Source organism: Amblyomma mixtum, chromosome 6 (genome assembly GCF_055824585.1).
Source record: "Amblyomma mixtum isolate Tamu chromosome 6, ASM5582458v1, whole genome shotgun sequence".
Taxonomy (NCBI): Eukaryota; Metazoa; Arthropoda; class Arachnida; order Ixodida; family Ixodidae; genus Amblyomma; species Amblyomma mixtum.
The window spans coordinates 160,605,469-160,631,114 of record NC_143017.1 but is presented as its reverse complement, the minus strand read 5'-3'; the positions used below and the strand labels follow the sequence as shown (position 1 = coordinate 160,631,114).

General features: G+C 44.6%; 1 protein-coding gene across 4 annotated transcripts; it reads right to left on the bottom strand.

Annotated features, from left to right (window-relative positions):
- On the bottom strand, positions 1 to 22,631 carry MED16 (mediator complex subunit 16). Of its 4 annotated transcripts, none has more exons than XM_089549949.1 (23): positions 22,474 to 22,631; positions 22,206 to 22,352; positions 21,877 to 21,982; positions 21,706 to 21,798; positions 21,111 to 21,245; positions 20,427 to 20,532; positions 19,832 to 19,915; positions 19,680 to 19,760; positions 19,506 to 19,577; positions 18,571 to 18,674; positions 16,245 to 16,387; positions 15,320 to 15,384; positions 14,816 to 14,944; positions 13,955 to 14,050; positions 12,138 to 12,249; positions 10,334 to 10,473; positions 9,929 to 10,119; positions 8,893 to 8,979; positions 7,207 to 7,321; positions 5,531 to 5,617; positions 5,320 to 5,385; positions 4,343 to 4,532; positions 1 to 212 (listed from the first exon to the last, which is right to left on the bottom strand). In XM_089549949.1, the coding sequence occupies exons 1-23, from the start codon at positions 22,533 to 22,535 to the stop codon at positions 98 to 100; spliced, it is 2,526 nt and encodes an 841-aa protein (XP_089406075.1). In that variant the 5' UTR covers positions 22,536 to 22,631; the 3' UTR covers positions 1 to 97. The 4 variants fall into 4 exon arrangements, with proteins under 4 accessions (XP_089406075.1, XP_089406077.1, XP_089406078.1 ...); XM_089549952.1 differs by lacking the exon at positions 1 to 212 and adding an exon at positions 2,657 to 2,678; XM_089549950.1 differs by lacking the exon at positions 1 to 212 and adding an exon at positions 3,349 to 3,819.
- Positions 22,632 to 25,646: the final 3,015 nt, after the last annotated feature.

The window sequence follows — 25,646 nt, the reverse complement described above, 5'->3', positions numbered from 1 at the left end:
TGCGGTGCTATGCACTTTAATGCACAATGAGTGAGAGTATCTATGTACAAGGAATGAACAGCAGATGACTGGTGAAATCCAGGCAATGTGAGCAGGGCTACACGACGAGTCTCCACTGGCCCCCGCATGGACAGAACCGCACCCACCGCTGCTCCCAGGCTCGAATGGTGCCTGCTTTCACTCCAGGTCGCACCATCGACATGGAGAAGCACCTGTGCATCGACCGACCATTGCCCATGTTACGCCAGCTGCTTTGCTATGGTGACAGCCACTATTGCAGGGGCTCTTGATATGCAACTGCACTTCAGTTCTGGCTGCATGCCATTAGAATTAAACTTTGACACAGCCTAACAACAGTCTTTCAGTCAATACAATACTACTGCACCTCTTCATCAAAAGAATTAAAAAAAGCTAGCTCTCCTAAGATTTTCGAAAAATCCATATAAAGGCTAAACTTGCACTGTAGAGCACTGTGCACCAATGTGTGACAACGTTTAAAGTGGCCTTACCTAAGAGCACAAGAAGCACTTAAACAAAAAATGATTACGAAACACTTTTTCGATAATGACTGAATAGTAAACAATAAGAATGGAAAGCATCAGTGTAGCACAGCCACTGAACAGTTGTTTAGAACAATTTTTAAGACTTTTTTTTGGACGAAGCCTGACTGAGAAAGGTAACACATAACAACCCTTGCCATCTCTGGTCAACAAGCTTTTGTCTTAAGGGGACCAAACACTGAATTATAAGCACCCAATTTTTTTTAGCACAACGGAAAGTTTGCTGTCTAAGGTGCTGAATTCCCGATAATTTTCGTTGGAAACGCTGTAGAGATTTTTATGGAGAATTTTTCGATCAGTGCATGCGCCAGTTTTATGTATCTCGATGCTGGAATCAGCTAGCACCAAGGCAACTGCACATCAGCAAATGTGCTGTGCCAAAAACTAATACAAATCTCACCCTCCAAGCAGCAATTACACATTTTTAGTATAGAGTAGCGTCCATTTTAGTTTCCACACTCAGAGCTGCTATGGCATGGTGATGCACTCCCTGTTAACAAAAGTTTTAGTGGACCATGGATGCTACTTTCACGGAATGGAAAACACTCTGGTGCCATCTAGTGACAAAAGCACATGATTGACGATGCAAAGGGAATGCTGCTTGTCGTCGAAGGGTGCACTGGAGAGAGTGTAAGCTATAATAAAACATGACGAGCACTCCTGAAAGAAAAACACACAGTGCACTTTAAAAAAATTAGCAATATTTTACTAAGGTGCGGTCACGTGGTGAGATACACCGATAATGGTGGGTTTCACCACAAGATGGCATTTTATGCGATTTTCAATGCAGAATTAAAATTATAAATCCTTTCTTCGATATTGCAGTGCTCAATTCTTACAATATAAGACACTACCTTTTCATTTCCGCCATAATCTTATGACACATTTAGGTCAGTGGTCAGTACCGTTATTGAAATTCACTTAGCACCAGATATTTCTCGGACAAGTAGAACCACATACCGCATTTACTCGCATAATAGGCGCACTCGCATAATAGGCGCACCCCTAGATTGGTCGTGAAAAATCAAATTTTTTTATTTCCGCGCATAATAGGCGCATCCCGAACTTGGCACTGTGATCAATACTGTATTTACCTGATTGCAAGCCAACGCCTCACCCCCCACCCCCCCAATCTTTATTTTAACAAAGTTTTTGCTGAACTGACTACTAGTCCTCCCTAGTGCTGCTGTCGTCGCAGCTGCTGTGGACCCACAGCACGTACAACGGCATCGCGTAGAACAGCCGCACACAGTTATCTGGGATGCTCACTTTAAAAGTCTGTTTGGAAAGCTTCATCTCCAGCTGGAAACATTCCCGACTTAGGCCCGCGAAAACCTCGGCGCTTGGAGTCACGTACGATAATTTAGCCACGCCGCAGTCGCAACTGCTGCACTTCTAGGCCACGTCGAATTTCCGACCTGCCACACGCTTGCCGTGTTCGAGAGCAAACTCCCAGCCGTGTAGCTATTAAGGTGCTTGCCCATCGAGCTAAAACTGTGGCTTTGCTCGGCGGCAAAGCCACAACCACGATGAAATAGCCCGCTACCGCAGATCCCAAGACCTAACAGCCACAAAAAAACTGGAGCTGATGATGCTGATGGCGATATGGATAGCGAAAGCTCGCGGCAGAGGAAAACGATGATGATGATGATGAGCTTGGCCTCGGGTGCCCTCCGTGGGCGGCGTCTGGAATCTCCTGTGCGCGTGTGTGGCCTCCGCGATCAAGCGCCCGTTGCGCGCAGCCTGAGTTGATCTTGGAGGCCTTGGCGCGTGCATTTCAAAGGCTATTCCCGCGTGGGTCGTGGAAAGTTTCGGTGCGGCCGTTACTCGGATTTTATTTTTTTTTCAATATTTTCTTCAGGAAAACGAGGTGCTGCCCGTACACGAGTGCGTTTATGCGGTATGTTCAATTTTGCAAGTCGAAAAATTTCCGGAAATTTTACCCCACGTAATAGGCACACCCCGAACTTTGAGCCGGATTTTCTGGAAAAAAAGTGTGCCTATTATGCGAGTAAATACGGTAGCTGTCATCATCGTAACATTGATTAAAAACCACTTCTTACCAAGTAAAATTCCCCTGCTTGGCCTTTTGTGCCTTTTTTGGTGCATGTTCAGCAGCTAAAGAAGTGCATTAAGGTTAAAGAAAGTTTGAACTAAGTGGGCTTTCCATATAACAGCGAAAAAGTGAAAGTCAAACAAAAGAGGCATTTAATTGTTCCCTGAGAAGACCCCATCAAGGCATGTTCCAAGCTCTCCAGCATGGTCATGCGCTCGTTGCAGAAACCCTTGCTGCCGACGAGCTGCCTTAGGGCGAGACAACCAATTGCGATTGATGCGCTGATGGCTACTACAGGGCCCTACCAATAGTCAACACATCTGCTGTTGCGCGCGTCAGAGGGACATGAGAAACAGTGCAATATGAAGTTCAGGCACTGAGAGCGAATATTTAGATGATCGCTTTTCGAGCAGGTCATGCTTTGAGACGGCGCCACATCAGGAGCCCATTCAAATTGACCAATGCCTGGGGTGCCCGAATAAATGAATAAACTCCAGCGGCAGTCCGCATTACCCGAATTTCCGAATTAATGGGAGTTGAATCAATGAGGTTTTATCGTATAAGACTTCCAGAGGACCGTGCGAAAGTGTTGTGCATTTCATGTGCCGCATAATCGGAAATCTCGCACTACAGATAAGTTCGCACAATAAACCCTTAATATAGGCCTCGAAATATATAACGTTCTTCCCCCCCTCCCCCCCCCCCCCCCCCCAAACATAAAAGTGCCCCTGCTTTCGTCCTGCAAGAATTTGCGCTGAGACTGAACTGCCAGGAGCCATTTCAGCGTGGACTTAGTGTGCATGTGCTCCAGTCATTGCACGTTAAGTAGGAGTCATGTGCACCTCAAAATCTATGCTTTCGACTATGAGCCAGAAATACAGCTGTTCCATCTTTGACGAAGTTTTGCGATGCATGGTACGAATATGTAGCCAACCCATCAATCTGTCCACCTGATCGCTATCACTCCGTCCTTTAGCAGAGAGCACCTTTGAACTAGCCACCACATATCATAAAACACTTAAACTTGTTTCCAGTAACCACCCATACATGTTGGCGTAATTTCATGACAAAATGGCCACACAATTGAATTCTGCCATGCCTGCACAAGCGAAGAGACTGAAAAAATGATGAACCAGCTGAGGCTCCTTGCACCTGTGGTCTCAGGTCGTATGCGCAGAGTCCAGGCCACTGGCAAAACGGTCACTGCAGAGAGTCATATGGCACGTCGTGCCGTTACGCACATAGGTCTCTGTTTTCATTCCGATTCGGAGTACCTTGGGCATCGTGAAGTCAGCCAATAAAGTGCTCTACTAGCCTCGTTCATTCCAGACGGTTCCTGCCGGTCGTCATATGAGGCAGAGAGTGTATGATTTTGCGTCGTATAGACCAGACTTTGAATGCACTATCACTACGAGGGGTTAGCTGAGACTGCGCTAATCCTACATAAACTTGGGTTGTGGCATGAATGGGGAAATCACCTGATATAGGCCAACTTCAATTTGTTCTCAGTATACTTTTCAGGATTACTGAACCTGAACCACTGCGCGCAACAAAATGGACACACACACAAGAGGACCAAAGAAGCAACACAATAGTATGCGTGTGTGTTGCTTCTTCTGTCCTCTGTGTGTGTCCATTTTGTTGTGCTCAGTGTTTCACCATGGATCCTTACCAGCTTACCCATCTAGTAATTCTGCTACACTAAAGTTGAACTCCGATAACACACCTGGTACAGTGCCTGGCCGAGGCAGGGTTGGTTCCAAGACTGATGTGACGCACAATGTCCATCTTGCTCGGCATTGACACCGATCCCTCAACAGGGTGCAGCTTGGAAGGCACATGCAGGAAATCAGGAGGAATGCCGAACTCAAACTGCATGGGCAACGAATTGAGGAAGAGGGCAGGGCTGGCCACACCTGCATGGTAAAAAAAATAAGCCAATGGGATTAGCATGAACTCGGAATACAAGTCAACACTATTGTGCATACAGTAAAAGTCACTCTACCTCACAAGAAGTGAAACTACGTAGCTGCAAAACTAACTTCTTGCTTACAAGCTTTTCACCAAACACCGTATTTATCCACATAATCTACGCACTTTACCTTTAAATTAATGCTTCAAAATGGGTGTGCACAAATTATATGGATATTTCATGAATACTTCCAAAAAAGTCTACAAAGATCACAACGCATAATATATAATACCGTATATTGCTGCCTCTACTTCGACCGCACAACTCGGACCTCTTGCTGGTCAAAAAAAAAGCCGACTCCAAATATAAGTCATGTATATTCCCCCTACCGCTCCGCCTCACATTGTGCAATGCCCCACGGGATGGCATGACGGCAGGTGCGCAGCTCAAAGCAATAAAAGCACAACGATACACTTACATTCGCTTAAGAATCGTAGTGGTAAAGGCTTGAAGTAATGACGTTTAGTGCACTTTGGCCCGCACTGATCGAACATAACTGTTTAAAAGCAGTTTTTATTTTGTTTTATTTTATTACTTCAACTGACTTACTACATTGCTTTCTTTTATTATCTGCTTGCAGTCTCAAGCTATTCATCTCGATTTCGATATACTGAATATTTCTGAATATTCACAACTATTCAAACAGAATAATTATTCACTGTGAATTGAAGATTCACTACTTGCATGTGCCTAATGAATTTGTTTTCTTTCCACGTGAAAGTCATACTTGCCTTCTGTATGATTGCCAAGATCAATGGATGGTATAAGTATCTGGCTTGGAAGAAGACAGCACTCATCTGAAATGCAGCAGGTTTTGTTAGTGCACGGCACATTTTACCACTGCTGGGCAGCAATTACAAGGCCAACGTCATGACAAGACCAGAAAAGCACATCAGTTAAGATTACAGCACGTCTGAAAAGGTTATGTCCATCAGCACTTACCGAGCAGTGTTTCATCAGGTTCAGAACCATGGTTGAGCAGAGTCTTGGTCAGGAGTTTAAATAAAAGGGACAGCACGTCCAGATTGTCTATACAGAGAGGAAACCAATGTTCAGGCACATAAAAAAACCTAGGGGAACAACATAAGGATATATTTACAGCACTGCTGAATTTGACATGAAATTATTAGAATTTAAAATTTCTTTACCAAAGTGTAGCATACTGCTGAGTGGAAAACAAAGGTTATGTAGTAAGCACTCAAACATAAGTTATTTTGGTATGGCATGTTGGGTTTAACACCTCTAAAGTTGCACACAGACTATGGGGGATATTGTTAAGGATGGCTGTGGATTAATTCAGACCACCTGGGGTTCATTTACGTGCAGACACCACATGAGACAAGGATGTTCTTGCACCCTGCCTCTATAAGAACACGGCCGCTGCAGCAAGGATTCAATCCTGCAATCTCGAGCTTAGCAGTCAAACGTCAAAGCCACTAAGCCACTGCAGCAGACGCTAACCTATCAGGGTTCGTAGCAGTTTTAGAGGAAAAAATTCAAGGGTTTTCAAGGACTTTAAAGGCCCTGGCATAGCAATTTCAAGGACCCAAAGCAATGTTTAGTTGCTTGGACAGAAAATAAATTTAAGAACAAAATCATTCAATGTACGTACTTGAAGTTTTTCAGCGATTGCACAATAAATTGCTTGAACCTCCTGAATCTTTTCTTTTGCAGTTTTTCTAAGACTGTTTGATTTCACAATATATGTGATGTCATTAGCCGCCTCAGCTTTTACGGCATAACTGCCTGCAGCTGCCAACAAGTCCGCAACAGTTTTTGTAGCGTGAGCTACACTGGCCGTGGATGAGCAGTTTCGCGTGAGCGTGGATGAGCCAAGCTGCGCTTGCGCGAGGAGCGAGTGACAACACAGCTGTGCAGCTGGTGCGCCGGAGCCGACAAGAAGAAGGAGAGGATGATGAGGAACGACAGCCAGGCTACAGCCATGGAGAAGGAAAGCAAAGCCGCTGCTGAGCAGCGCAGAAGAGCGGAAAAGTTGAATTCGCCGGATCCCGAAGCGGTAGCCTGACAGTTAGCGGTTAACCAGAGGAAGAACAAACAGGCTAAGGGCCAAGCGCGCAGCGGAGACGCCAGAGCAACGAGAGGAACACTTAGCTAAGTGACGTCGCCAGGAGGCTGAGCGGCGTGCTGCACAATCAGGGCATGGTCTGGGCTAGAGAGCGGACACAAGCAATACACGCGACTACAGCAATATCTTTCTCTCTTCCTTCCTCCATGTTTCTGACTACAGTGGCTAACGCGACATTGGATTGACTTGGATTAGGACTTGCCAGATGTGGCCAGACGTTTACTCGAATCCGCTAAGCCTAGTTCAGCCCAAAATTCAAGGACTTTCCAGCACCTTTACAAGATTCAAGGGTTTTCAGGGCCTTGAATATGGAACTTTAGAAATCAAGGGTTTTCAAGGGTTTCAAGGACCGCTACGAACCCTGCCTATTGCAAAGATGGGAATTAACAAAATCAAGCCTTGTCAGAATACCTCCCGGGGTCAATATTTGTGCTTTTCGCAAATGACCAAATCCTGCAACTGTAAACTAAACTTTTCGTGGAAATGAAATAAATTGAATCAAATCTTCTGAACCTCACAGCAAGCCGAATACCTGTCATCTTGGTGTAGGCTGGCAGGCAGCTCTCACTGATGAAGCCCCACATACGGAAGATGACGAGCAGTTCACGCAGCATGTTCAGGGACTTTGCGTCTGAGATCAGACCACCCTGCACAGTCAGAGAGAGGCACACAGCACACAGATGACAACAAGTAAGAGTTCCATCTACATATGCTGCTTTAGACTAAAAGAGAACAAGCAATTAAGTCAGAGGGACAAGTAATGAAATTACGACTGGCTTACTCCCTAGACAAACTCTGCGAAAAAATATAAGCTAGGCATCGTCATGAAATTACAAATGATAATACACCACGTAAATTTATTTTCAGCTTAGCGGCTAAGAACCCAGGCACCCCGAAGAACTTCCTACTGTCCTTGAGAACAGCGCCACTAACTGCCCAATTGCACTCAACTGCCCCGCAGTGCAGCAATAGCACCCACAGCATAAGTTGTGCCTTCATGCATAAAAATGTGCGATATTCAATGGCCTCACACTTAGCGTGCAATGGTGCCAAAGCTAGAATGCCTATTCACAATGACTACGTTCATGCCCAAAAATGGATCATTCACCATCCCTGAGAAGAACAAAACCCAAAACTCAGTTGAATTTGATGAAACAAAGAATTTGGTGCCTGACTACCTTGATGAAGTGAGCATGTTTCGTTGCGGCAATGTTTACGTATTGTGACTTGCTACGTCCAGCATTTCATTTTAAGGTACTTTGCATCGTTTCATCATTCTTTCCACGGAGTCCTCAAGCAGTATGCAGAGTAATACCTGGTGCAGTGATGCTTTTGCATGCGCACTAGCTGCACAGCTTCTACAGCGCTACAGGCAAAACGGACCATATTTGTGGACAGAAGTCTTTGGTAGTGAAAGTTATGCTACAAGTGTGAGCAGTTAATTTTTGGAACTTTCTAGTTGACCTGAGAGCTTGTGAGAACAGTCCACTGGTGGATGTCACTGCCCTGCAATTCATAGCTTTTGTGTCCCGGAGTTCACAAATACTAGGTAGCACCAAGCCAGCTGAACCACCAAAAAGAAACTGCGCCACTTCAGTTCTCAGCTCGGTTAATCCTGTTATGCGAACACTACATACTGAAGTGAGCTGCAGCAACATGCCAACTAAGGGTGATGCTGAGTGCAAGTAGTTGTAGTAAGTCCTATTAGTATGTCCACTGCAAGATGAAGGCCTCTCCCACTGACCTGCAGTCAGCCTTGTACTACACAAGTTGTGGCCACCTTATCCCTACAAATTCCCTAATCTTATACGCCTGATAACTCTGAGGTTGCTGCTGTTTTCTCTCTTTTGGGATCCGCACTGCTATCTAAAGAATCATCAGCTATCTGATGCACACATTGCATGCCCTATCAATGTCCAATTTCATCACCTTAATTTCAGTTAGGATGTCATTAAGTTGCAAATTGCGCTTTGTTAGGTTAGTCGGTTTTGCACTGTTAGTTTTCACACCTTGCAGATATGGACTAACAGAAAAGGAAAATGCAACACAGCAGCGATCTTCCCACAGTGGGTGGCAGTGGTTTTGGCACCCACCAACCAGCCCGGCTGTCAGCCCATTGTCTGCGGTCACCCACCCATCACCCAATTAAGTCATTGGACAAGAGGGCTCCTAACTTGACAATGCATGACGCACAGAATTGTTCATGCTCAGCACTCACCATGTTTGGTAGAAATTGCTGCGACTTCATTATTGCTGCACTGGCTGCGATGCGTGCAGGAAAGTGTAAGCGCGACCGCACTTCTGCCTAAGATGAGGACAACGGCACATAACTCTTTTTTACTGCATTTTTGTTTCTCAGTTGGAAAGAATAGAGTGGGGTTAGCTCTTCGCTTTTGTTTCTTTCATCTGCTTTTCTGTTGTCCCTTGGCCTAATTCAGTGTCCAGGTTCCAATAGACAAGAAATGTACTGAACTAAAGCATCACTGTGAAAACAGCCCACCAATGCAACAGCCCACCAACGCACGCCACCTCCTCACCGTTGTCTCCCTTCTATAGGCAGTTCTGGCAGATGAAAAGAGCCAACGCAAAACATACCTGAATTTTGTGCATGCAACAATCGCGGAAGCGAGAAAGTTTTGGTAATTTTAGAAAATAGCACTACCACATGCAACATATGATAAAAAGCGGGAAACACTAATGATCAATTTTCTCACTCGCTGAGACTGAAATGAAACTGCGTTCAATCCACTACTATGGCCCTACTTTTCAATCTGTTCGGCTACAAGGTTTCCCAGCTTGTAGATAACTTTTTTCCCTGGTGTCCCATGGAGAACATGACAGCTGTATTCTACCACACTGGTAAGGCACCTAGATTTCTGGGCCAAAGCTTAAAAATAGGCAATGATTCACACCCCCATACACAACACTGTTTTCTATGTGTGTCTCCCTTTTCTGCACTGTGTGTGCCTTTCCTTTTCCATCAGTCCATGCCTTCGTGCACAATAACCGTTAACTTGCACGCATTCCCTTGCCATTTTCCTTTCTGCAGCTTGCGGAGCTGTCCTCACTCCAATTGCAATACTTTTGTTAACTCCCATATTTCAGCCCCACCGCACTGAACCTAAATGCGCACACTCAAGCCCACCACTGCAGCAATGGAAGGCGTGCATCATCGATACAACAGCTGTGTTGTGAAGTGCACAGGGGAGCAACCCCATTTGGAGAAAGAACGCGCGGAGGAGGCAGACACGTACCCCAGGAAAGCGCATGTGGTTGTAGACCTGCTGGGGCAGGGATGCCATGAGGTGAAGCGTCAGGTCGGCCACCCACTGGGTGAGCTGCTGCAATGACTGCAGGATCAGGGGCTCCACCGAAAACTCCTTGGTCTCCAGGTGAAGCAGAACCTTGTCCAGGTTGGTTATCCCCTCCCGGCTACCCATCACCGCTGCGGGGCCAAAGGTAGGAGGGTGTCATGAGAGAGGATGGGAGTCAGTCTGAAATGCAGGCTAGCTGCTGGCTGTACAATTATCTGTAGCTTTAGATGACCAAGCACAGAGCAGCTTCTGCCAGTACCACTCCACCCATCTAGAAGAAGGCTCCCTAGAGGACAACCTGCTAGAATAACAACAATAATAGTAATGGTAGTGCCTTAACCGTACCAGACAGTGTTTCAGCAGGGCCCTTCTCATGGCTGGACAGATCCCTGGGCCTGAGCAGGCCCTTCATCACAGCAGACACAGCATTCAGCATGATCTGGGCATGGCAGTCGCCGGCCTTGGGCTCACCATTACTGAGGCACCTGCAGGCACAGGCAGCAGCATTGTTAGCCACCAGCGAAATATAGACAGCACCGGCTAACCAATGTAACAGAGCAGACTAGTTGGTTGAACACCTAGGACACTGCAACGCAGCTGCCGTGTTCTGTAGTCCTGAGGTTAGACCTGTAGAATTAGCACTGAAGTTCAAAAAACAATGTTTGCTGGGCAACTGGGCCTCAGTTGTACCTAGCCAAAATGCCAAAGCTAATCTCAGGAAGCAAAATGGTAACATGACAGGGGACTTTATCATAGCATAGACAGCAATGATAACTAAATGCCGATTCAGCAAAATGCCACTAGCAAAATATGCAGCAAAAAAGGCAGTAAATAATTCAGTGCTCTCATTTATTGAGAACGCTGTCTGCAAAGAGCACACAACATTTCTACAGAGGACACTGCATGGGAGCCTGCCAAAAACCAAGCGCTCCAGGAAGCTAGTGCCATGTTTTGCCCAAGCTGTGCTATTATCCTATGAGAAAGAAAAGCTTTTCTGGAGCAACTCATGCATGGCATTGACATGATACAATAATGGTTTGCACTTTGAAACCCAAAAAAACAAATGCTGCAAAGCACTAAAGAGGAGAGATTTAGACTAATGGCAGTGAAATCAAGATCATAGAGATGCTCTCCTACTATGTCAGCTGGTGAACACTAGCAAAAGTAGTCAGTAATAATGACAGCCAGAGCAAACACTTAATAAAGTCATTAAGTAAAACCTTTAACCCTATTTGCAAAGAAGTATATAGATATAATACAAATGCATGCATTTGCAGAGATTTCGTACTGACATCAAATCAAATGCAAGCAGGGTAACTATGATGCAAATACTGTACTTACTCGCATAATTAAAGCCCATGAGTAATTTACGCACCTCTACTTTATTACCCGGATTTATACAAAAAAAAAATCTCCTCGCATATTTTGCGATTCCTGCTGCGCAAGCACACTGCAGGAGAAAATAGAGGCAGGTTTTATTAACACTTCCATGCAACGTTCTTCACGTCGCAGCAGTGAAAATCACGTGTGCAAGCATTATGTCTCCATAATGACAATCTTCTCCTCTTGGTCCTTCCGACTAAGTTATTTTGTTTCTGTTTCATTTGATGATGAGTGTACATAAAAATTCAGCAAAATTCAAAAATTCAGTTTTCAGCATCTAGTAATATGTGTTTACTTTATATCTGGTCCCTGGTGTGGTAGTTAGAATTTAATGAGCTAAAAAGAACCTCTTGGCAAGAAATTCTGACCAAACTTAATAGGTGGGCATGTACAGCTTGCTGTCATAAATTTATAGAGTGCAACTTTAGCAAAATAAATTCGATTTCCTTGTATCCAGGGCAAAATCCTTAAGATCCAATGGTGCAATGTGCAATTCGTGCTCAGAATTAAGCAGCATGTATCTAATACAGGTTGCATGCATAGACAAAAGCTACAAGGGTCACCCAAAAAGGAATAAAAATAAAATGTCCCAGTCAGTGCCATGAGGTGTAATAGGCCTGCATGCAAAGAAAGCAATAAAATTGTTTTTCTTTTGCTCATATGGCACTCCACAAGCTTTTGACCATGGGCGCACATGCCAAGCCTGTATTCAGTACCACTGAATGCGGCTTCCACGTGATGCGTGACAGGGCGAAAGGGCACTGACCTGTACAGAGATCCTTTGATAGAAAGAAACCTGCTGAAAAAGCACTGCTGGATCCCTGGTGGCTGCTTATTGAAAATTTCAGTAAACTTGTCACAAATAGTCTCTATTACACCTGAAACAACAGAAAGCACTGAGCAATGAATGCCGCACAACTTTAATTCACAATTTACAAAAGCACAACATGAGCTGAGGTTCTAATATTTCGTCACTTTTGTTGATTACAAACAACTATCTGCGACTGAACAAATCAATCACATTAACTCGAAAACAGACCTCAGTGCACGCTCTTAACCTTCTTAGTATAATGTACCTGCTTTCTATGACAGCAATAACACAGGCAATGCTACTGCTTTCCTTTCTATTTTACTGCGTCACATGTAACAGCTAGACCAGCCCCTTCGAGATTTCTTTCATGCAGAGAAGACAGCTGGTCCCGTTTTGAGTGAGCCCATTGTTGAGAGTTTGGGTACACTGAAAATCCCCACCTCAAATATCATGCGAAACTGACCATGAGAAAATTAGAGATGGTGGGTAGTCCCTGCAAGTACTTGCATCGTTGGCTTGACACTAGTATAAGGGTCTGTCCTGAAAGTAATGAGACAAGTCGCGGTGTGGCGCGTGCATGCTCTATTGGGAAACCGCTTTTGAGGGATGGAGCGGGAACCTTCAGCTTCACAGTGCAAAGACCTCAGTTGGCTTCGAGCAGGTCAAGCAAGTGGACGTGCTCAAATGTGTACCCCTGTTTCGTCGCTGCGTCGAGAAAAACATGGAACAGCGCGACGCGGTGAAGCTTTGCAATAAACTGAATAAATCACCGACAGAGACATTTGACAGCATGTGGTAATGATGCAATGTCCGGATCGCAAGGGTTCCAATGGCACAAAGCATTTACAAATGGCCGTGAAGACGATCAGCACCACACAGTCAACGTTACCGTCCGTAACCGTCATCGACAGGCGCCTGGACCGCTGCTTGTTGTGAACGTCGTCACGACTGTTTTTAAATGCCCTGTGCCATTAGAACACACAACGTGGACATTGCATCGTTCCCACATGCTGTCTTGATCACTTTGGTTGACTCGGTAGGTGACTTACCCAGTTTATTGCAAAGCTTCACCGCGTAGCGCTGTTCCAACGTTCGCTCCATGGATTCCTCGACGCAGCGACGAAATTGGGTACACGCTCGAAAATGTCCACTCGCTTCGCCTACTCGCAGCCAACTAAGCCCGTCACCTTGTGAAGCTGAAGGTTCCCGCTCCTTCCCCCAAAAGCGGTTTCCCGATCTAGCGCGAGCACGCGCCACACCGCGACTAGTCTCATTACTTTCAGGACAGACCCTGTATACTCTGTGACAGCTTTTCTTGGCAATGAATGGAACGCTACAGGAACGGAGTGCCTGTAACTGCGGCACTCTGTCAAATGGTGCAGTCGTATGAAGGTACACCTGGCCGCCTTACGCGTTTCTCACTGCACGGCTGCTTCTGCCGTGAAGCTGGCGTCATCTATGGGAGCTTCTTGTTGCCAGACGTGCCTAGCAAACTTGTTGTAATCAAAGAAACTGTTCTTGATTTTTACAACGCTGAAAGTTGGCAGCTGTGTTAGAATATGCCCTGAATAAAGGGTATTAACAGTATATTATGCTTTAGCAGGGAACTGATAACTGGAAGCGGGGACGTAATCCCCCAGCGTAGGAGGAGAGGGCATTTCGGCTCCAGAGCTTTTTCTCTATTGCCAGGCAAAGTTGTCATGAGATATAGCATCCACAGGTGCCCAGAGAACAGGAAACAGTCTCTATTCATATACGCGCAATTTGCTTACCTGGTCGCAGGCCGAGGAGAACGTCCCACCAGTCGGTGCCTGTCATGAGACAATGCTCCAGTAGGGTCAGCGTGTAGCTGGGACTGACAGGGGTGCCTGCACCAGAAACCCAGCCAGTCGAACGCACTCTAGCAAACCAAAGACATCCACAGCACCCCATCCTCCACTTAGCCAGGCTAACAAGAACAGCAGCCACACAAAGCAAGAACACAACAAGTGTTCACTGTGTTTGCACGAGTTAGGCACAATCTTTCAGCTTTGTTCGCTAGGACAAGTGAAGGGTTGGGAGCACATAAATGGTGCCGGCTACATTGTCCGTCCACCCCCATAGAAAAAAAATATATATATGTTTCGTTCACTTATAACGAAACAAACTCAATCATTTGACAAATCCAGCACACCACATAGTTGAATCAGATGCTAAAGATTTTTTTTTGTTGCTGTTGTCGTTAAACTTTTACAATAAAACCCAAATCTAGTCGAACCATACAACAAACACACTGAGAATGGAAAACAAAGTTTCAATTTTACTACCACAGGATTTTCTTCAGCTAAACAGAAACTTGCAGACAGCCACTTGTGGAATTTTTGATGGCATAGGTTCGCAGTCTACAGGCAGTTCATCATTTCAAGACATGAAATTTGTTAAACATTAGGGCACTGCAAACACGTGCAGTGCATACATGTGCTATGTTTGATTAACTGTCCCTGTGGTGGCCCTCATTACTAACTATGTATTTTACTTTCACTCTAACCTTCTCCATCGGCAAAAACAGAATTTCTGTTTTTGCTGACTTTCGTTTTCCTTCACCTAGTTTTTTCTTTTTTTTACACCCTACTCAATGCTGGTACAAATCTCACTGGGCTCAGTGACCGGTGCCAGCCTGAAGAGGAACAGCTGTGAAAGGGAGTCGACAGCCACCAAGACACCGCTGGTCCAGCTCAGCTGCATGTGAGACACTGTGGCACTCAGATGCTGGTACTTGATGCCTGTTCAGAGAGACCAAACAAAGAGTGTGAAAACAACACTGCCATTTAGCTTTCAAACACTAAAAGGGCTCACTTTTTAAAAACAGGAGGACAAACACTTAAATTCACATCGATACATACTGCAAAGTGCTCCAGTTTCTCCATCTCATTCTCACAACACTGCATCTAGGCAGTGTTAAGTACGCAACTATGCTACCACACCCATATGCATGACCTGGTTTAAAGAACAATGCACACCAAAAACTTATTGCTAATTTCATACGCAGTCTCTTCATATCTCTACCAAGTACAAAAGTTCCAAAAAAATATAAAAAGTACAAAAAATGTACAAAAACTTGGCTTTGTGTTGTCATGAATGCTCAGACTTGAACTCACCATGGTCATCCCGTCGATGTGAGGCAGCATTGATGTTGATGCAGCACAGGTAAGTCAAGTACTCCCTGTATAAAAACCATAAAAGCCCTAAACCTTAGCCATGTGATGCTATGCAAATACCTCAGAACACGGTAAATTTATGAAGTCACAAATGACACCCATGTCACTTTTGCAGATACCTATCTTTGGAGATGGAAACCTTGTCTTCCAAATAGTGACATGATTTCACAAAACACACCTAGTTAGGTATATTTTCTTTCTACAGCACAAATATGAGTTATTGATCGAGTTATTGCACACAATAACTCGTGTGTGTATGCATGCGCCTGTGTGCATGCATGCATGCATGCATGCATGTGTGCAGCACACAGACACGAACTCGCGTGTGTGGAGAGTGGGAAAGAGTGAGTGAGCGTGTCAGGGTTCCTGTACCGAATTTTGTTCCTGGAAGTGCAGCCCTCACTCCACACTACTCATCTGCATCGTCCCACGGCATGCTCACAGATTTTTCAAATGCCAAATAGTTCCACGGGTCCTGCTACGGTGCAGTTATGTCCCACATCACTGCTACTGGTTCAAGTTAATTATGCAATACATTTCCATCATCAGACAGTGCATGCACGTCAGCTGTATTGTGTCCAGTTTTATGAACTTCCTGTTGTTTTGTTAACTGAATCTGCTATGCGGCATGCCCTCCTGCTAGGGTCCACACGAGGGCGTGCAGAAACTATACCTCTCTCTCTCTCTCCTAATCAAGTGATAAAATCCCTCATTGCTAAAAGCACTTCTTTGAAGGTCCCAGTGCCTCATATTTTTTTCAGCCCAACCAGGCAAGCGCCACTATAAGCAGGCCAATCGGAATGCTGGCAAGGAGGGGACACTCAAATGACTAATCAATCAATCAATATGTAAACGAAGTTCTAACCTTGAGAAGCACTTTATGACATTGTCCTTGTAAGCAGCAATGATGTATGAAGGAGGAGGGCTCATGTCATAGATGGACAGACGAGGGGTGCACAGAGCCATGACAGGGGAGCTGTACGATGTGGACGCATGGTGTTGCCAGCCCTGCAAGAAGGCACAATAAATGATAAAATGCCAGTGAAACAAAATCTGCTTGCACACTTGCTGACTATGCAACGCAACACTTTCACTGCAACAGGCAGACCGCATCACAAACTGTGCATGAGCACAGTCGTGCTCAGTACAACTTGCAACGTGCAGGATGCTGTCTCGCCTTCTCCGAGAAAGCAGTAGGAGCCCAAAGCTAGTATAATCAGTTATGCAACTAAACTGAATCGTTATAAAGCTTAGACTGTTCTACAATCACTGCCAGCATGTTGCAGGTCATTTTGATTGCAACTGTGCCTGGTTAGTACCGTGTGATCTTCTTATAGCAATGACACATGTAGGAAAAGCTTGCAATAATTAGCGCTTTCAGCTACGCAAAGCTAGGTATTTTTTCTTTACACAATGAATTTTTTCTTTAACAATGCAGTTACCTTTTGATATCAAATATAATTACTGCATCCTGCCATTTTAGATGCCATATTTACTCATATAATTTGCGCACCCCTAATTTATCACCCGGGTTTATAAAAGAAAACTTTTACTCGCACATTTTAGGCTCCCTGCTGCACCAGACCACCAGCATGCATGCGGGTACATGCAGGGCAGGCTTGGGAAGGGTGCCGTTTCCCAAATTATTATAATTGTGCACCGTTTACCCGGCTTGTTCACGCTGGTTGTCACTTTCCCGGATGAACACTTGTGAGAGCAAACTGCCGGTAAGCTCCGGCGCGTGCCGGAATCTGAAACTACTAAAAGGTCTGCTGTTCGGTTTGCCACTAGACAGCCGGGCTGCATGCGAAAGTGCTGTTTTAATGTCTTTTATCTCCGCTTGCCCTAACTTCTGGCTTTGCAACTACATCGATGCTTATGGTAAAAAGGAGAGCAAAATGGGGAGGGGGGCGGTTGACATATAGGCGGCAATATGCGGCATATACTGAGAGTTATGACCTTTGTAAAACTTTTAGGACGCGTTTGCGAAATCTCCACGTAACTTCCGCACCCTCTATTTACAGCCTCAATTTAAAGAAAAGAAGTGAGCAAATTATGCGAGTGAATACGGTACTTTCACCAACAGGACTGGCTATAAAATACAATCTGTTGTTGAAATTCCACTGAACAAATTATGCATAGCATGCACCATCTCGTGAAACACAGCACTAACTAGGCAATTCAAATAACAGCTTCTTCCTTTGGTGAAGGGGCAACTTAGAAGACAACTGCACAGACAGTGTTGCAACAGCCTGTATGAATAATAGTTGTGATGACAGCAGAGGAACTGGCGAGGACAGTGGTGACATAATTTAGGTGCAACTACAGTGTCCACCCAACATTTACTACTGTCAATCCATTTGTCAATTTTATGCAGAACTACCTGCATAACACATGCAACAACTGGATGCAGCTTTTTTTTTATTACTCTCCCAGAAACTCCTAAGCTTCCTAACTCCTAACAACAATATTCAGCACATTGTAACAATGTTATGTGCATGATCCCCATTTTCACCCCACCACATAATGCCTAGTAGGCCCCAAGGAAATAATAACAGTGACGAGTAGAACAAAACTTAAGAGTGATACATCTGTTTCTTTTAAAGGCCCTGTTTTACGAAAAGGCACTTCTTTTTTCATTTAAACTACGTGTAATCATATTCAAACCATTCAAAAATATTCTATTCTTTCAAAATCAATTTTGATCTATTGTATTCCCATCACAATCAAGAACCTGATGTTCACACATGCCTAGTTTGAAGACAGGTGGGCACATAACTAAAGCAGTACACAAAACAAAATGAACAAGAATCAATCCTTGTTCATTTTGTTTTGTGTTCGCAAGAATCACATCGTTCTTCCTTATTTCTGTAAAAGTACATAAAGTACATAGTGACATAGCAAGAGTAAGCTTATTACCAAGGTATCATTGACAGAAACTTCTACAACATATTTGATATGTCATTACCTTAGTCGCTCAGAAATCAGCCTCAGCGATCACTAACAATATTTTTTCCAGTTCTCTTTCTTTACTGTCGCAAAAAACTTTCACATGCTATAGTGCAGAACGTAACTGATCGCACTAGTCTACGAGCTCTAGCCTGAACACATCCTCACCACGGCGGAATAAGGTATGTGCAAAGAATAAAAGATCCATAATCAAGACAGAACAATTCAGTGCATCTCCTTACAACAGTCTTGGTTGAAGTGTCAACTGAGGGTGTGTGAAACATCTTGTGGAACCGCACTGGTTTCTCTCTCAGCTCCCACAGCTCAATTGTGCTGCCAGCAGAACCTAAAGAAATTTTACACGCATTGGGCAATATGCATACATTCCAAGACAACACAGTCAAGAACACAGGACACCATAAATGGTAGCAATGCGACATTATAGGTTAGTCAGCAAGTCGCAGCATTTGGGTTACGTTACGAATGACACCACTGACACAAGAGACCCCAGAAGACACGTTAGGTGAAGTGCTTTATCTTGAACTTGTTTACCAGCGACGACCAGTTACTTCAGTTACTTCAGTAGAACAACTGAACGGGTTCAAGAAAAGAGCCCACAAACATGTGCATCAGAGTTTGGTTTGGTTTATTTGGGTTTAACGTCCCAAAGTGACACGCTATGAGAGACGCCGTAGTGAAGAGCTCCGGAAATTTCGACCACCTGGGGTTATTTAACCCCAAATAAAACTCTTTGCTCATGGTAAAGGAATCTGGACAGCAGATGCTTTCAACAAAAGGCTTTAGCTCACTGCAAAAAGAGTCAAGAGTTTAATCACGAGCTTGCCACAGACCAGCTGGTGCCCTAGGCGATGTCGACAAACAGGCTGTAGCAAGAAAAACGAATTCCACGGCCCATCGCTGCATTTGTGAAGATCCATCTCAGTTGCACTTCCAAAATCTCTCTCTGAGTGTTGCACTTAAAGCACACACCCAATAAACACACTTTGATGAACGGATGTCAAAAAACACTTTTGTCCAACTGTTGTCACTGTATTCGGTCATAAATAGGGAATAGAATCCTAAAATAGCTTTTTTGCATACCTTTGTGCTGGCAGCATCATTCACAACGGTATAAAAGACCATGGTTGGTAAGGCAATTAAAGAAAAAGGCACTGACCTGAAACCGACACAGCCACAGCATCTGCTGCTTCTCGCAGGACAAAATTCAGGTGTGTTACACGTGTGTGCGCTGAAATAAATGAAGATTTTGCGCTGCAAACCACTGGTGCTTTTTAAGCTCGGTTTATTTGTACCGACACTTTATCTTTCACTAGGACTACTTAGTACTTACGTGGTTTTTCCCGAGATTGAGCAGAAATGTGGCAATTGAGGTAGAAACTCGAGAAGGGGTGGCACGTGATAACACATTTATCTGTAGGAAGTTAATGTTAGTGATGATTAGCACCTTGCACCTCAAAAACAAGCATCACAATAAAACCATACCTTGGTTTAATTTCAACGCTATGCGATAGCAGTGCACAGATGACTGCACAAGCCCATCACTCGTAACAACAAGGAAATCCCCATCTGAAACAACGCAGTAGGCAAAGTTAAAACTGCAAAAACTCTCTACATGTGCACCCACTAAATTTGTATCAGAGAGACAAAAAGCAACAATGCATTATTTCATATAAAAAGAGTTCCAAATATGCCATACATGCAATCTATCAACCAAGAAAAAGGCCTGATTGAAGGTGGCAGAAAAAAATGTGGCACTGGCCCCAAAAACTCTGAAATAGATGCTTACAGCTGTCCCTATGCCCCTATTGCCCTTTCTTTCCAACTCTGATACGGCTGAAATGAGAGATTTGTGCATACACTTAACACCAGCAGCCTTTCCACAAAATATGGTGCTTAATTGTGGAAAGAACTCATCGTTCTTAGTTAAGTAGTCTTGTTTAAAGAAACACCTCAATTTTTTAGCAACTGAGAAGCCACTATGTTAAACAGTAACAGAAAAACTTCTTTCAAGTAACTTTAACTGCATCACGTGCCAGGCTGAATGTTTAAAATGCAGTCAGGCTGACAGTCAACTCACTTTTTCCATAGCAAAGATCGACGACTTTAAGTCGGCTTCTGTATTGGCCCAAAATTTCAGTGCCAGTGATCACAGTCTCATCAGACTGCAATATCACAACACACACCTGAAAGACAGGTGAAATATTACTTGCACACATAGCACAGCGCAAATCCATCAATTTTTCAGTACAGTGAGCATAAATATTTACTGTGCACGGAAATTACTAAGAGATATTACAGAAAGCAGCTAATGCAGTACACAATCAGATGGTATCCGTACTCAACAAGTGCTCACCTATACAGACGTAAGCAAATAAAACAAGAGAGACGCACAAAAACTGATAGAATGACAAAAAATTCCAAGGCACACTTGATTGCATTATGTGCTGGCAATGCGATTGCATTACAAGCTGTTGATACCGTTACATGATTTGTGACTTTCTTTCATGGTTGCGTTTGTGGACCCCTACACACCTGTCTGCATACAACCAGACATCTCTTCGGCTCATCTGTCTGGTTGTTAGATATTTCCCCCAAGGTGTTAGAGTTGGCAACACAGACATAATGAAGATACATCAAATGTATAGCTGTCATTTTCAGTCTTGGAAATAATGTGACCGACAACACTTTCTTTTTACCCTGTGAGGCTTCTAACGCAATTGCATTACAACCTGTAATTATTGACCCTATAAGTAAGCCTTACCAGTCCAGAGCTAGTCACAGCAATGCAGCCTTCACTTGGTTTCCCGCCAACCTGCCGAACTGAAGGGCCAAACCGCACGTGCACATACTTTTCAAGGTACAATGCGCTGTCTTTCTTTTCCATGTTTAATCCAATCTGAAATAGGAAAGAAAGGCATTAAACTCAACGAGTGCTGAAGCAACGTACAAATTAAGCACAAATTTTCTCAGCACTTCAGCATGCAATACTGCAGCCAAAAATGGGAGTAACTTAAGAGAACTGGCACCTCTGATAATACAAATCTTAGGCTGCTTTTAACCATTGAACCCCTATGCCCTAAAGCTGCACTGTTGGTGATGTGGCACACTGTAGTGAGGGGCTCCATGCAGACTGATTTGGACAGCTTGTTTTTAACATGCATTGAAAGCTCAGTACGAGAGTGTTTTTGAATTTGGCCTCCACTGAATGCAGCTGAGTGGCACCTCGTGCTCAGAAACAGGCTGCCAAGGCCACTGAGCCACCATGGCAAGTCTTAGTGGGCACTGCAAAAGAGCCCAGATTTTTCTAGATCCTCGGCCAGCCGCACCAAACAAAATTTCATGCCTTCGCAACAAACCTTTTTCCCGTTGTGAAACCAGGCGCCTGTCAGAATGTATTCGCCAGGGAATGAAGTGGAAGCGATCATAGTCCAGTCATTTAACAAATAATTCTGCAAAGAAACGGTGAAGTGATGAATCAGATACAGCCCGACGCGAAACGCTTCCCAGGTGAAATAACGAAAACAGACCTTCATAGACCATAGCTGTATTTGGCCAACGGCATCTGTAATGAGCAATTTCGATGCACCGACATCCCACTCAATGCAGGTGATTTCTTCTGAATGCGTCATCACCCTGTAAGTGAGAAGGGAACAACAATAACTGAAGGCTGCAAAACGTTACAGCGTGCAACTGTCTTGGTGGATAAAGATTCGGTTCCATAACCAAAACACACTTCGTCTTTCAAGTGCTCGGCCTGCGCGTAGCGAACACGGTGAGATGAAATGAAAGATTAATTTAAAAATACTTGCTTTCATTGAAAGCGCCAAAAATAATAAGCACACTGTTGCACACTTACTTGAACGCATCCCAAGGCATGTTGAGGTCGACAACGAAAACATGAAAGCATGTGATTTTTCCCACAGGTTCCTGGACGTCTGATGACGACGTAAATGCGAGTGTGTTGTGGCTCGAAATGGAGCAGACAGTCTTGCTTTCCGTGAGCCTGAGGTGCGAACGTAAGTAACGTAAGCTGTCAGCCTTTCCGTAAGTTCAATCAGGCTCGTTTCGGTGGCCTACAGAACAGTAATAACTACAGCAGTGGAAGAGCCTGAAATAAACCTTACCATTCTGTGCTCGGCGACACGGAGCTTGGAAATCGCTTCAGAACTGAGTAAACGTGATCCATGAGCGGCGGCACAACAGTGCGATTGCGATGCTTCTGCTGGCTACTGGCCGCTGCTGGCTCTGCTACCGCTGGCTTCGTTGACGGCTCGGAGTGATAAAAAAAAAAAAAAGAAAATGCGCCTCTACAGCGCGAGACTTCAGAAGCAAGATGAAATCCGACGAAACGCACCTGCCGATGATTTCCGTGTTCTTCATTTTTAATGCATTCAAAATGTTGTCTTGCAAAAACCACAAAGTAGCACTCAAAGCTCCCTGATTGGTCGAAAAGATAATGACATCATTAAAACCGCCAAATTTGAACATTTTAGGGTTAAGATCAAGAGCTTTTTATAGCCCTCGCCCTAGCGCATACCCAAGAAAGCATCATTCTCAGCGAATCAAAAACGGCTATCAATAATTTCTCAAAAGAGCGAATTACAAACACCTCCCTTAGAATCCCTAACGCCACCAAATTCTCACCAAATTATTCCAAACTGATATAGGTCCTAGCCCATTCGGGGATTCCGGGGAACGAGGCAGCCCACAATAAAGCCCGAGGTTTCGTCGACGAGGCAGTGGATAAGTCTCAGAGCCTGGCTGCCTGAATTTCACGGACTCCATGATCACATATCATGATCTCACCAATCATTTTAAACTAGAGAGGAGAACTTTCCCCCCTCCGGACAAAAGCCTGACTAAAGAACAAGTTACGTAGCGTGGTCTACAGAAGAGATCGATACGCAGCCCATCACTCCTCGCGCACATTTATCCGGATCTATACAACCCGAACTGTAGTGGCCAACAAGCCAACTCCGATCACATCCTGTGGGATTGTAAAATTTCGTGGTTCTTATGATATCAAACCCTCTCGACCAATCAGGGAATTTCGTCAAGGATATTAAGGCGCTCGTCTAACGAGCCGCAGGTACCCGGGTTCGAACCCGACCACGGCGGCCGCGTTTCGTTGGAGGCGAAACGCAAAGAGCACCCATGTGCTGTGCGCTGTCAGTGCACGTGCAGGTTATAATAAAGATTCCCAGGTGGTACAAATTATTCCCCAGACCTCCACTACGGCACCTCTTTCTTTCTTCTTTCACTCCCACCCTCCTCCCTTCCCTTGGAGATGCAAGAGGACCAGCAAAATGCTATTTATTTCATTAAAAGCAGTTAGATGAGTGAAACAACTGCTGACCATATGTCAAGACTGGTTTTGTTACACATGGCCTCTGAATTTATCATCATGCCTTTCGGCCTCTGTAATGCCCCAGCGAATTTCGAGCACATGATAGACTCCATATTATGCGGCCTGAAGTGGACAACATGCCTGTGCTACTCAGACGACAATGTCGTCTCCGCGCCTGATTTTGAGACGTACCTTCACAACTTGCAGCACGTGTCGACATGTTTAACTTCCGCAGGACTCCAACTTAATCTCAAAAAGTGTCGCTATGGCGCCCGCCAACTGACAATTTTAGGATGTGAGGTGGTGCTTACCGAGAAACAGATTTCGCAGCAAGCCTCTTAGCACTAAAGTTTGGTCAGGCAGTCTCCAGTTGCAATGTTAAGACATGCCCAACATCAATTGCCTGTGTGTTCCTGAGCATGTCACAGCATCCATCCAAACTAGAGTGCGCTAGGGTTGAATGAGAACGTCAGTCACTGGTACCTCTCAGACACCCAGCGGGTACCTTTTGCAGTTTTGCTCCACAAGTGCAACATCGACAAACCCTCACTTTATTTCTCCGTTTACCTCCCCTTCTTGAGTTCCTTCCACAGTATTTGTATTAGTCTCTACTATACCTACAGGCCAGAAAATTGCTGATGGTTTAGCATTTAGCTATATTGTGTGAAAGAAATTTTTTTGCAGGTGGACACCACAGCCAGGTACCTGAAAGCACAACTGAGGTGTCCACTGACCCAGGGAGCCAGTTATCTGCCTTTCCTTTCCTAAAATCAACAGACTTCAACATTGTCAATGCCAATGCCAATGAACCCAATGAACACTGGTGGTGACGACCTGCAATTCACAGCGCGAGAGTGTAGCAGTTTAACAGCTAGGAGGTGTGGTCGGTTGCGGTGATAGCATAGTGCTCTCATGCAGTGTCCAGCGAAGCTGCATGGTCTGTTGGCGCTTTTGCACTAAAAGGGGACATGCCATGGGACATTTATTCAGGCCATGCCCCATAAAGCATGTTTTGTTATCCACTGCATGTACAAAGTGTTCAACGGCAGTGATAGTAGCCTCATGATCGTGCAGTTGGTTACTTCAACAGGTTTTTAACGTGACAGCGTTAAGGCTCCTATTCTGCAGAAAGCCTGGCAGCGACAGCGTTTCAAGCGAAAAATCCTCAAAGCCACCTAATTAGACCACCTAGGTCACACGACCTTGTGACATCATCACAACCTGCCCACCGGTTTGTGAGCAAACTGACCGCCATCGCAGCTGGCAATTAAATTAAGGGTTATTCGCGAGAGGTTGCTCAGGAAGAGCAAATTGGATTGCGCAAACCCCACACCGGTGGCAGCATTTGCCATCCCAGGGAAGTGGCGCATCGCTTAACTGCTGCACCACTGCGCGAGGAGTGGTGTGAAAATTCCCAGGGACCTATGAATGCAAAGCCAAGAATGACCAATTCCATATATATGGGCAATAACCCATTAAAGCTGCTGCATCATACCCTTAAGGTGGAGCTTAAGCATCACCTCCAATTTTTACCTACATATAGTACGTAAATAGTCTCTGCTCTCTTCCTACTACCTTAGATCTTAATTTTTTCATGTCACTCCACATTATCCCTTGCATACCCCTGTCACATGGGACATTTAAAGGCTATTTTAAAGGCTATTGAGTCAAGAGCCTTCAAGATTCTTAATCACCATCGAACTTCCAGGACTTTTGCCAGGGCAATCTACAGGGCAAACTTGATCGCCATCAGGAGATTCGACCATATCTCACACCAGCGTTATCATTGCTGTTTACAAATATAACCTGAAAAGATTGAAAACACTGTTTATTCGTTACAATATCATTATTCACTTATGAAATTAATTTTGTTATTTTCAACAAGCTTCCCAAGGAAGCTGGCATTGGCTGTTTTTGCATCGCTGGTAACAATGGAATTATGCCTGCAGC

Coding starts and splice junctions, on each gene's coding strand:
- MED16 (XM_089549949.1), bottom strand. CDS start 22,535: ATGGATCACGTTTACTCAGTTCTGAAGCGATTTCCAAGCTCCGTGTCG. Junction 16,388..18,570: donor ACACTTCAACCAAGACTGTT/GTAAGGAGATGC, acceptor GCCTTCTTGCAG/GGCTGGCAACACCATGCGTC. Junction 5,386..5,530: donor ACCTGATGAAACACTGCTCG/GTAAGTGCTGAT, acceptor GCTGCATTTCAG/ATGAGTGCTGTCTTCTTCCA.